Genomic DNA, 12534 nt, shown 5'->3' with positions numbered 1-12534 from the left:
ATGACTTATTTGACCAATCCAGTGCACTCTAACAGAATGAATATGACTTACTTAATTTGACCTTTCCAGTGCACTCTAACAGATTAAATGAGACTTACTTAATTTGACCAATTCAGTGCACTCTAACAGAATGAATATGACTTATTTGACCAATCCAGTGCACTTTAACAGAATGAATATGACTTACTTAATTTGACTATTCCAGTGCACTTTTACAGAATAAATGAGACTTACTTAATTTGACCAATCCAGTGCACTCTAACAGAATGAATGATTTACTTAATTTGACCAATCCAGTGCACTCTAACAAAATGAATATGACTTACTTAGTTTGACCAATCCGATGCACTCTTCCAATGGCTTGTACTTCACTGGCAGGATTGATCAGTGGTTCAATGAGAAAGACATGAGTGGCTTCTACAATGTTCAAACCATGACTACCGCAATGAACAGGTAACAATAATGTGTTCACTGTATCATCATACTTGAAATCTGACAAGTTTGACTGAAATATATCATATGCATAGTGTTATAAGCCCATTAACTAAGAAGCATTACACATTATTGTCACAGTTAATACTTTGGCAACAAGATTGATAGGAAACATGCATAATAAATTATATAGCACTATCTCAGTGTATAGCAATATATAAAATATATATTCTTACCTGGAAATGTCTATGTCCTGCATTGACAATATACCGGTATTCCAAATCATTATCTTTTAGTGCCATGGCAACAACATCTAAAACTACCTGCCACTGAAACAACAAATATAGGTATTATGAAATTTTAAACATACATAGCATGTACATTCTAACATTTACACCACAAATGTAATCTTAAATATTACATATTCAAATTACAATTGGCCAAATAAACAGCTGACATGGTCGCCTGATGGGTATACAAGAGACATGTATGTAGAATCATAAACTACCAATAGAGAAATTAAGGTATTTACAAGTACCACCAGAGGAAAGGTTATGCATGCTATGTGATGATCTAGCTGTTGGCAATGAGATGCATGCTTTCTTAGATTGCAGGAACCCAGAGATTGAATCTGCTAGGTGCAAATTTATGAGAGCAATCTCAATGCACAAATAATTTCAAAGTTTGCCTAAGCAGATCATGTTTAAGAAACTGATGAGTTTCATTGCCAGCAGTCTAGGAGTCTATATACATAAAATCTTAGAAATTTATGCTAATTTTATTATTTTGGTTTTTGGCCATAAGTTATGTAATTTCTTACAATGTTATGTAATTATTCTACAAATGTTGTAGTAGGCTATTTAGTTACGAGAGTCACACATATATCATATATTGGAACAAACACATCCGATATAAATTCAAAAAGTCACATTACTTACAGTAGAAAAGACAAGTGATTTGGCACCTTGTTCCTGTTGTTCAATTCTTTTCAATGTCCTCACAATTGCTTCAACTTTAGAAGAATAACTTCCCTGCAGAAATATAACAACAATTAACTGTAATGAACGAAATTGTAAACATATTTAAAATGAGCCATTTTGAATCCGATATAGTAATACAGATTTTACAGTAGTATGTAATTCAAGAAATCACTGTGTGTGTATATACACAGTTTGAAATGGAACAATTTAGAATGAAACACAATCACGTATAGACCTCACTACAGCAAGAAACTTTTGGCGTCAGACTGTTGGTTTAATTGTTTTACAGTAAACATAATTTTAGCACCTGTATGTAATGTTTCTATATATTGTGTAAAGAAATCGCTGAAATCATTTCATCTGTCCATAACATGTGTTGTTGCCTCGGCGATGGGCTACAGATGACTTTGAAACGCAAATCACCCCTAATGTATGCGCATTGAGTATGAACAATATTAGCCGATGCACAACTGAGATCCAGTTCTGGAATTGCAGCAATGCTGGATTTTGATGCCTTTTTAGCAAAAATGGCCACCATTCAGCCATTTTGAATTAGATTGTAATGTGATGGATCGAGGCAGATCAGAAATACAGGTGCAGGAAGACAGATCTACATAACAAAGAGCTCATAATTAAAAATCCATGTTACGTTGGATGCAACCTTTTTGTGTCACTTTTTTTAAGAAACATAGATTAAATCATGGGAAACATAGGTAAGCATAAAAAGTTGTTCTAAAATTATTTCATACTTGACTTTGACTGTGTGATTTATTAATTATTTAAAATACATGGGAATGTGACCAATGTTTTAGAATATTCCATATATGATAGATCTCTGAAATGTTCAAAGAATAGTTAGATAATACTTATAGATGCTATGAAATATAAAAAGTTCATTTTAATTAACATGTGCCAAAAAAAACTATATCCTTAACCTTCAACATCATTCAGCTTTAAATTTCATCTTCAAATTCGGAATGAGTATAAAATGTTTTGCTGTTGACTTATTTACTCTGCATGGGGTTTCACTTTTACATTTTTATTTTTCTGGAAATGTAGTGCTAATTGAGATGGGTACTGCCAGTAACAAATTTTTCTTGCACATATTTCTAGTAGTTATTCCTATACATTCGATCAACAGCGAGGGTATCATCATTTTTCAGTAAATTACCTTAGAATGGTGAAACGACTTGGACTTTAAATTCATAGAAAGTTCGTCACCCAGCTTATTTTTGTCAGAATCGTTGCTGGCGGACGATATTTGAACAGTGTGTAACAAAACATTTACAACCACAGTAAACATCACCGTGTTCACGTATGAGTCGCCGTCCACGCAAAATTTTTATTTCAGTTACCAGACTCGCATGGTTAAGTTGCAGGAAGGCATTAGATAACACACCCACCCATATTGCTGATGAAACCATTGTTAGTACGACTTCAAAACATTTCAATATCATGGAGTGTATACGTGATGTTTTACATTATTACTATTACAGTACTGCTATTTAACATATGGGGGAGAAATATGGGGAGTATGTACGAACAAAAACTGGGACAAGACAGAAACTGAAAAAGTCCGCTTCAGATTCTGTAGGCACATTCTAAATGTGAATAACAGAACAAGCAACATTGCAGTAAGAATGGATACTGGTAGATTACCATTGTTACACTTACTATACTATAAGTCAATAACTATGTACAAACATTTAACTACATTGACGAAAAACAACATAGCTTTCAATGCTATGAAGGAAATGGAAATAAGGAAATGATTACTGGCTAACAAGACTCAACAAAATAGTGAATGAACATCAAATCCATATGGATATTACAAAACAAAACTTCAACAAAATGGCAGCAAAGTACTGCATTAACAAATGAAACAAAGACATACAAAGAACAGAATCTAAACTGAGGACTTACAGTTTATTCAAAAACGACATTAAACAGGAATATTATTTACAACAGGTAACTGATAAGCAAGCGGTTCACACAATGAGCAAATTCAGAATTAGCTGCCACCAACTGTACATAGAAGTGGGTAGACACACAAAACCAAAAACAAAAATTCAGGACAGGAAATGTGACAAATGTAACATGATTTAGGATGAAATCCATTTCATCACTGAGTGTGATCTCTATACAGAAAATAGACAAGATTTATATAGTCTATTCTCCAATCCAAATTTAAAAAATTACAACAAAGATAAATTTATACACATTTTAAACACAACTGACAAACAATGTCTACTCGGGTTATTAAAATACATACAGAAAGCCTACAAAATAAGAAAAGAAAATTAATTATTGTATTGTGTTATATTTTCAGTTTGAATTACATTGTAGTTGTTGTTTATTTTAAATCTATTATTGTATTTTATGTAATTTGATTGTAGTTTATTTTAAAAAGCTTTAATACAGCAATTACCAAAACTGAAATGTCAAGATTTCATTAAGGATGTAATGAAGCATTATTCTATTCTATTCTATTCTATTCTATTCTATTCTATTCTATTCTATTCTATTCTATTCTATTCTATTCTATTCTATTCTATTTTATTCTATTCTATTTTATTCTATTTTATTCTATTCTATTTTATTCTATTTTATTTCCTATCAGAAACAAAACAGTAAACATTTGTTTATAATACAAGTGACCTTGTCATCTGTAGAGCTCTGCTGTAATTGCAGAGGACAGTGGTAATCTACTAGGTGGATAGAAGAAGTAGAATCTATGACAGTGTTGTAATTGTGACAATGGTCACTGGAAGGGCATATCCCGTAAGAGGAAACGTATTTGTGTATGTAATGCATTGATAGTGTAATTGATGATGTACTGGAAATTGAAGCTAAAACAGGAAGTTGATGTTATTATTACCAGAATATATTTCTGCATTATTTGGTAACTGTACATGTGACTGAATTGAGAATGACAAGTTAGACAAGTTAGACAATATGACTTTTGATCTTGAGATATTTTCTTGGAAGATCTTGACAGATGGGTGACCTCCTGACCCCAATCAACATGTGACCTTGAGATGACCTTGATCTGGGACACATTTCAATTAAAGAACCGAAGATATCGTTAGACAACGTTAAAAATCTTTGTGGGCCAGCAGAAAATTCCAGCCATCGTTAATTTCAAACACTACACAGAAGACTGACATAGAGTTGATTGCATATTAACGGCACAATACATGTAATGAAAGTTAATTAACCTTATATCTTATATATAATTTCTATAATACTGTATTTGCAATACTAGTATTAGTGAACATATATAAGTATATATATATATATATATATATATATATATATATATATATATATATATATATATATATATATATATATATATATATATATATATATATATATATATATAAGTGAGTGCCTATAAACTAAACATCAAGATGGGAAGGCACAAAAGACCAAAAATAAAAACAGAGGACAGAAAATGTACTAAAAGCAACCTACTTGAGGATGAAATTCATTACATCACAAAATATAAACTTTACACAGATGAAAGAGAGTTGTTATATTCACATTTTTCTAAGAAAATTAACAATTTTCAACACTGTACAAACAAAGAAAAATTCATTCACATATTGAATACAAACAACAAATATTTACTAACAGAGCTTATCAAATTTATAAAAACAGCAAATACCATTAGAGAAAACCACCTAATGGGTCATTAATATGTTTTACATTATTACATGTAACTGTATTGTAGTAGATTTTAGATATCTAACTTGTTATGTTTATTTTAACACCTTTATTACATTTTATAAACCAAAATAGATATGTATACAGTTGTAATAAAGAATTACCTTATCTTATCTTATCTTATCTTATCTTATCTTATTATCTTATCTTATCTTATCTTATCTTATCTTATCTTATCTTATCTTAGAAGTTGCACTTATATACTTAATTACTTATATACAACTTTTGACCACTTATATTCTTCTGTAATTTACGTAAATACTGGCCCCACTAATAGAGTAAATACAATGTATACAATACCTTGACAGAAATTAACTTGTCTTCTTCATCTAAATGATTGTCAGGACTGGTAGTGACATATGAGATACCGGTAAGTGGCGTCTTTTCTCGGCATATTGCACACTTTATATTGATTCTGTACTGTTTTATAAGAATGGACATACAATCATTGCAGAAACAATGACCACAGCACAGAACACACCACTGAAAATAAACAATTACCAGTTGTGTTAGTAGATAATGATAGTCTACACATAGTATAATGATGAATTAACTAATAAGTCATTTTGTCGTCTACTGGATAATTAATAATTTAATCTACAAGTTGTCTCATGGCTAATTCTACAAGTAGTACTAGTATACTGAATAATTAGCTAATAATTCATTCTATGAAGGCTAATTTGTATAATTAATTTTACAAGTGATATACTGCCTAATTAGGTACAAATTTATCCTACAAGTAGTATATTGGCTAATTAGTATAATTAATTTTACAAGTGATATACTGCCTAATTAGGTACAAATTTATCCTACAAGTAGTATATTGGCTAATTAGTATAATTAATTCTACAAGTGATATACTGCCTAATTAGGTAATAATTTATTCTACAAGTGGTATACTGGCTAATTAGGTAATAATTTATTCTACAACGTGTCTACTGGCCAATTAGCTAATAATTCATTCTATAAGTAGTATACTGGCTAATTAGCTAAGATTAAATCTACAAATGGTATACTGGCTAATTAGGTAATAACTTATCTTACAAGTGGCTAATTAGCTAATTTATTCTACAACTTGTCTACTGGCTAATTAGCTAATAATTCATTCAACAAGTGGTATACTGGCTAATTAGCTTACCTGGTCACCAAGCCGTCTGTCACATATAGGACAGGGTTCAGGATTAAATCCATCTTGGCAACCATCTTGTGCTTTAGCCAAGTTCTTCAAATAAAGTAACTGTCCAAGTTTTTTTCCTAACTCACTCTGAGCAATAATTCTATCTGATACATGCTTTAGTTTGGTCTGATCAAACTGGTGACAAAAACAAGGAGTATAATAAGCGTTAGATGCTATCATTGTGTCATATGTATTTTTCTGCTGGAAAATGGAGGTAACTTGCAATACAAAAGGCATACAATATTTAAGTATCTATTCAAGAATGACTGTGACATGATTTGATGAGTTATCTTTTTGAATTGCTATCATGCCCTGTTACGATAATAATTTAGATCACCATGGAAACAGAGGCAACTGATAAACATTCCAAATTCCAAAAAAAAAAAAAAAAAAAAAAACATTTCAAATTCTTGCCAAGCATCAATAAATAGAAAAAAATAAGTATATAACTAATTAATTCATATTAGTACGAAAAAGTCAACATATGTCATCTTTCACAAAATAAAAAATGTTTTTCATATTTTGTCAACAATTTTGATCTGAAGCTAAGGTAAAACTGCATTCATGTGGTTAAAAATTAACAAATAAACAATAGAAAAATACATTTAAAGATAGAAAAGGAAGAAAAAACAGGGTTAAACTTATAAATGATTTACAACTTCAACATAAATTAAACCAACCTCAGTTTGTTCTATAATGTACGGTTGAGTATCAGGATCGTACTGTTCACCCGGTAGTCGTAGTCGTAGCCGCATTGTTGCCATCTCTAATTCATCTACGGCCGCAACACGATCACATAACACCACAAGTACTGCACGTAAACACTAAGAATACAAATGGTAGGTGTAACATTTGACCTTTAACCTTGTTGTGTAACTAATACATGCAAAGGTCATTTGTTTTATTATGCAGATCAATAAGAAAACCAACTTATAGATCTGGAAAGAGGGTAAGTTTCAATTATACCATGGTAATCTGTAACTTGTTGCGACAAGGATGCTGTGATTTTGTATATACACTGAGGACAAGAACAGTACAGTACCATCAAGTTTTATGATTTCTTTCTTCAAATCTGAATTTATAGACTGCATTCTCCCAACCACAGTCCCTCAACACAGTCCTGTTGAGGGACTGTCTCCCAACAATGGATGCTGCAAGTCTGACAAGTGACTAACATGTACTTTTAACCACTGCTGTCAAATTCACAATCTCCCTGATGCTTGATTGGTTTACAGATACCACACCATAACTTATAACATTTACAGGGAATGTTATACAGGTAAACCATTCAAGATAAGGGGAAGGAAGTAACAAATTAATATGGTTTTTCGTGAGGGGAGGAACAACCCCTTACCAAAAAAAAAAACTCAAAAGCACTGTGGCTGTCTGAATTACCTGTATGTATAAAATAATTAAATTACTGCAATGCTGTGTTCAAAAATACAGTAAGAGCAGATATAATTTGATATTTTCACTAACCTTAAATTCTTTTTTCATATTCTCAAAGAGTTCCATGTGTACACTTCCATCCTGCACCAAACTGACCTGTGAACTCAGAGATTGTTTTACAAAACCAAGCAGGATCTTTAATACTTTTTCAAGTTCACTGGGAGCCCATGATCCCTTGGTCCTACTACCATGACCTGTCAGTTGGACATCTTCACCATCTTTTTCAATAATAATTTCTTCAGTTTGTCTGAAAAATGACAAAATAATAATAGAGTTAAGAATTATGAAGACATCTGATAAAAACACGCACAAATTCATATAACAGTATATTACAGAGCAGCAAATAGAACAAGCAGCCTCTCGGCTGAGATAGCTCCGCTGTTAGCAATGCACATTTCAATTAAAGAACTTAAAAGAACTGAAGATATCATTAGAAAATGAACAAAATGTATAGTATCAAAACAATCAGACTTGTGGTTTTCAACAAGAAGTGGAAAATATCACCTTTTACCAAAAATTACAAAAATATTCATCAAAATTAGAGAAATAAAGATATCATCATGAAATGAACAAATCTAAGAGAAGTCTACCCAAGGTACTTATACACCAAGTATCAAAGCATTCAGGCTTGTAGTTTTCAAGAAGAAGTCGAAAAAGTAAAATATTGACACGGACGACGAACAATTACTCATATGATAAGCTCCGCTCGACAAAGTCGACAGCGGAGCTAAAAAGTGGAATTGATGCTCAGATTTAACTTTGGCGAATATAATGACTACAATGGTGGGTTTTATAATGCAATGTTTCTGTAGATTATATTCGATGGACATTATAGCAGGCAAGATACAACACTCCTATACAACTCATGGAAATATAATGACAACACAAGCTCACTTTTTAGAAACTCAGTGACATGTAAACCCAAATATTAGATAATTCATCAAATGAACAGTGTCAGGCAATTTATATGCAAATTAGATCATTAGTATGCAGTTTTAAAACTCACTTTGTTTTCATGGAAAACAGTTTAGTTTCATATTCAGTGAGCAATTCATCTGCTTGACAGAAAACACAACTGTAGACAAAGAAAAAGTACTAGTAGTTTAAATAATCAAAAAATTATTGACATATAAAAAAATCAGCTTCATTTTAACGAACCTAGGTGCTCTAACTCAGTGGTGGGTTTCATTTTCATGAACTTAGGTGCTCACTGGAAGAAGTCTGTTTAATTTTTACTAACTTAGGTGCTCTAAGTCAGAAGTGGGTTTCATTTTCATTGAATTTACTGAAGAAGTTGGTCTCAATCGAGAGGAAGTGAGGGTATTCTTCAGTCAGGGTCTGGAAATAAATCCCTTTTTGGACAAAAGTATTTCGAATGGAGTACCTTTTCGAGCAAAGATGTCTTGCAAGTGGCCTACAATTTCAGCACTAAAATTGCCAGAAAAGCTTTGTTGAAACTGCTATATCTGTCATTGTGCAAAAAGATTGATCAGGTAATTCATCATTCATTTCATAAAATAACCATAGTCTGACAAGAGGAATACATTTTTAACAAATTTTGCATTTCATCGACTGTCAGGTCTCAACAATTCCATTATCAACTTCATTTTTCTAATTCCCATTAATTGCTTACAACTACGCAATGACTTACTCATGTTTGATTTTTCCCTTATATGGTCGTAGATGGCAATCTATTGCTGAATTCAACACTTCTTTTGTTAGATCACATCTTAACAAATTCAATTTATCCAAAACCACATCATGAGAAGCTTGTAATTTCTCTAATTCTGAAGTCAGAACAAACTGTAAACCTCTTACGGTGCGAAATCTGCAACAAGTATTCATTCAATATACAATATTAGTACGTATTAATATGAGCAATTTCACAAATTTAGATGAAAATAATGTTAAAACTTTTATTGTCTTTGTTGAAATGGAAATAATAACAAATTAACATAACTTACTTAAAACTAATACTGTCGTCTTGCGGTTTTGGCAAAAATGCATCTTTAATTTTATCCATTAATTCTGGGTCAGTAGAATTAAGTATGCACCATTCTGTAGCATCAATCCACCAATGGCTACCAGTAATCTGAAACTAATTACCCACAATGCATCTGTTAACTTATGTTTTCATATTTGTTATTATTTCTGGGTCAAATAACCATATCCTGCACCTAACCACTCCACTAACCAAATTGTTACAGCAAATCTCAGAAGTATTGGGGCAGCCAATTTGCAAACTCGCTAGCGAATTGGCGTCAACCGTTTAGTCAAAACCAAAACAGTTAGCCAATTCGCTAGCGAGTTTGCAAATTGTCTGCCCCAATACTTCTGAGACTTGCTGAAATGATAAGTTTGAACAAAAGGTGTAAAAATGTTGGAAAGTTGCAAAACAAAATAATATATAAAAGCAATATATAGTAACAAGGTCGGAAAATTAAATAAGTAAAGTGCATTAATATTATTAAAAAGAATAAATTATTCACCTGGTTTTTCAACTCAGCAATCTTGTTTTGAATTGGGATTAAATGTTCTTGTGATTGGCTGACCAGGGCGATGGTCTTTGCCATGTAATTTGTACGGATTTCTTCTGCCTGCAAATGATATTATTAATGTAAAAGTCACAGAACTCATGAAATACTGGTGCAACATGAAACATTATATACAGATGAGAGAAACACTTGACCTAGTAGGTTGTTAGTAGTGATGAAATCGTTACATTTGTAATTGACAAACAAAACACATTACAAGAAATTACAAAAGATAAAGATAAAACATTTCTTGAAAAAAGGTAAAGTTAAAAAAAAGGGGAACATTTTTGAATCTTGTTTCAAAATGACCTACACAAGAGGCAAGTCATTGTTTCCATGGAAACAAACTTGAACTCAACCTCTTTCCATTTTGTCACTCACTCCCAGCAATGTCTCACTCTACTGTTACATATTTATGTTTTACAATACCTCATCTTCCAGTTTACTTTCTCTAAGTGTATGTCCAACATTGGGATGGTTCTGTTTTAATATTTGATGTAGGTTGTACACTGTATGTAATCTTTGGATTGAATCTGTTTTCAGTTGTTCCTTATGTTCCTCAATAGATCTTAGAACATCACGGTATTTGCCAACAGCCTCCACATGCTGCAAAATAAAATCAGACACGTACATGATCATCAGAAATAAGTATTTAACACAAGGCTTTCAACTTGCTCTATCTAATTTTGTTATGATACTGTTTTTTTGGGGGTCCTGAATTTTGATCTGACACAAACTTAATTTTTAACTATAAATAATCTATGTCTCCTCACTTCTTCCGACAGCAAAGCACTCCTTAATTTGGGAGAGGGGAACACGAATATAACCACAAATGTCAAGCTTTTTTTAGAAGGTTTTTAACAAAAACTCTTCAGTCTTAAAATGGTGGACTGATACTTTTACAGTGATTATTTAACATTTCCAATATTGCAAATTCAAGTGCAGTTGAATCGGCTTCAATTTTGAGACGTTTAACACACAAAACACAAAACTTACCGGTATTTTTATTTTAAATTTGGGTGCTCATTGGCTCCATGTGCAAAATTGTCTCTGTGGAGAGTTTAGTTGTAGTATCAGACTAATACCATTCTAGGCATATTTAATTTATGTCTACTCACTTCATCTTTAATGATATGTAATGCTGCTATACCATTCAGAGCGCATATAAGCTGACGATGTGCGTCTTCACATTCTATTTTGATTTTCTGAATCAAGGACTGCAGTAATTCCTCCATTGTCATCATTGTCTTACGTATTGGTAAGAATTCTCCACGAACTGCTTGTGGATGGCAACAAGCTTGACGCAGCTTTAACAACGGTAACATCATCTGAAAACCAAAAAATGGGTCGATTAAAATAAATCCAGGTTCATTTGGTCCTGACAAGATGTGACGCACTAATCAAATCATTCTATTATTTGGTAAGATTTTTCAATTATTTACTTGTGAATCTTAACATGGTTAAGTAAACATGAATGTCCCATACGATTTCCTATGGAAATGGTTTCAGAGTTGTGTGTGGTAAAAAAAAAAATTGGAATCATTGTGAATCAACATGTTTTTCAATAAAATTTGAACATATAATATAATGGGAAGGCAAAACAATCACCAATATTTGGATGCACTGAAAATCAATGAAAACTGAACATTTAGTATAGTTCCCATAATTCATGCATATACAGACATCGTATATTTCTTATATTAGTCCCCAGTAGAGATATATCACTGATTTATAAGATTAGAGTATGCAAAGGTGTGATATGAGATTAAGATCTCAGGTGAATTGAAGAAGTTACGTGAATTGCAAGATGTTCACAATATGGCAAGAGAAATCAACAAACAAGAAGTCTAAAGCAAATTAGTGAGTCAGTGAAAGAACTGATTAGTGTATATATCTCAGACACTTTTTGATAGTGTCGCAAAACATTAAGTAATATGCGTATTTGAATATACAGCGATAATCTCACTTATTGACGTAATCAAACATTTCTAAGAATCCACTGCATACTGTGTTGTTGGTCAGAAATTTGATTGACGAGTACGAAACAAGATCGCTTTAAAAAGCTCGCGAAGAGCAAGAATTTGCTTCACGTGAGATCACCATATATCACCATGGTTATGATGTCAGTTGCTACCTTTACCTTATAAATCCTTAGCTATATAATTGAACTAAACTTCTAATAAAGTAAATATGATAGTGGTGTCTACATTTTGATGGAACTTTTATAAAAGGT

General features: G+C 32.0%; 1 protein-coding gene across 1 annotated transcript in view; it reads right to left on the bottom strand.

Annotated features, from left to right (window-relative positions):
• Nucleotides 1-322: 322 nt before the first annotated feature.
• The window catches only part of LOC102805684 (E3 ubiquitin-protein ligase SHPRH-like), a 28644-nt gene continuing 16432 nt past the window's right edge, over nt 323-12534 (bottom strand). Inside the window, exons 14-26 of the mRNA XM_085505680.1 lie at nt 11420-11629; nt 10731-10907; nt 10257-10364; nt 9732-9865; nt 9419-9595; nt 8774-8842; nt 7798-8014; nt 6999-7142; nt 6280-6453; nt 5442-5624; nt 1371-1463; nt 669-761; nt 323-505 (exon numbers count right to left, since the gene is read on the bottom strand). Coding sequence (XP_085361806.1) covers nt 323-505; nt 669-761; nt 1371-1463; nt 5442-5624; nt 6280-6453; nt 6999-7142; nt 7798-8014; nt 8774-8842; nt 9419-9595; nt 9732-9865; nt 10257-10364; nt 10731-10907; nt 11420-11629 — 1962 coding nt within the window. The remainder of the gene's footprint in view (nt 506-668; nt 762-1370; nt 1464-5441; nt 5625-6279; nt 6454-6998; nt 7143-7797; nt 8015-8773; nt 8843-9418; nt 9596-9731; nt 9866-10256; nt 10365-10730; nt 10908-11419; nt 11630-12534) is intronic.

The sequence above is a fragment of the Saccoglossus kowalevskii genome, chromosome 11 (genome assembly GCF_978046115.1).
Source record: "Saccoglossus kowalevskii chromosome 11, keSacKowa6.1, whole genome shotgun sequence".
In the NCBI taxonomy this organism is placed as follows: Eukaryota; Metazoa; Hemichordata; class Enteropneusta; family Harrimaniidae; genus Saccoglossus; species Saccoglossus kowalevskii.
The sequence above is the reverse complement of the archived record's forward strand: the minus strand, read 5'-3'. Positions and strand labels throughout refer to the sequence as shown.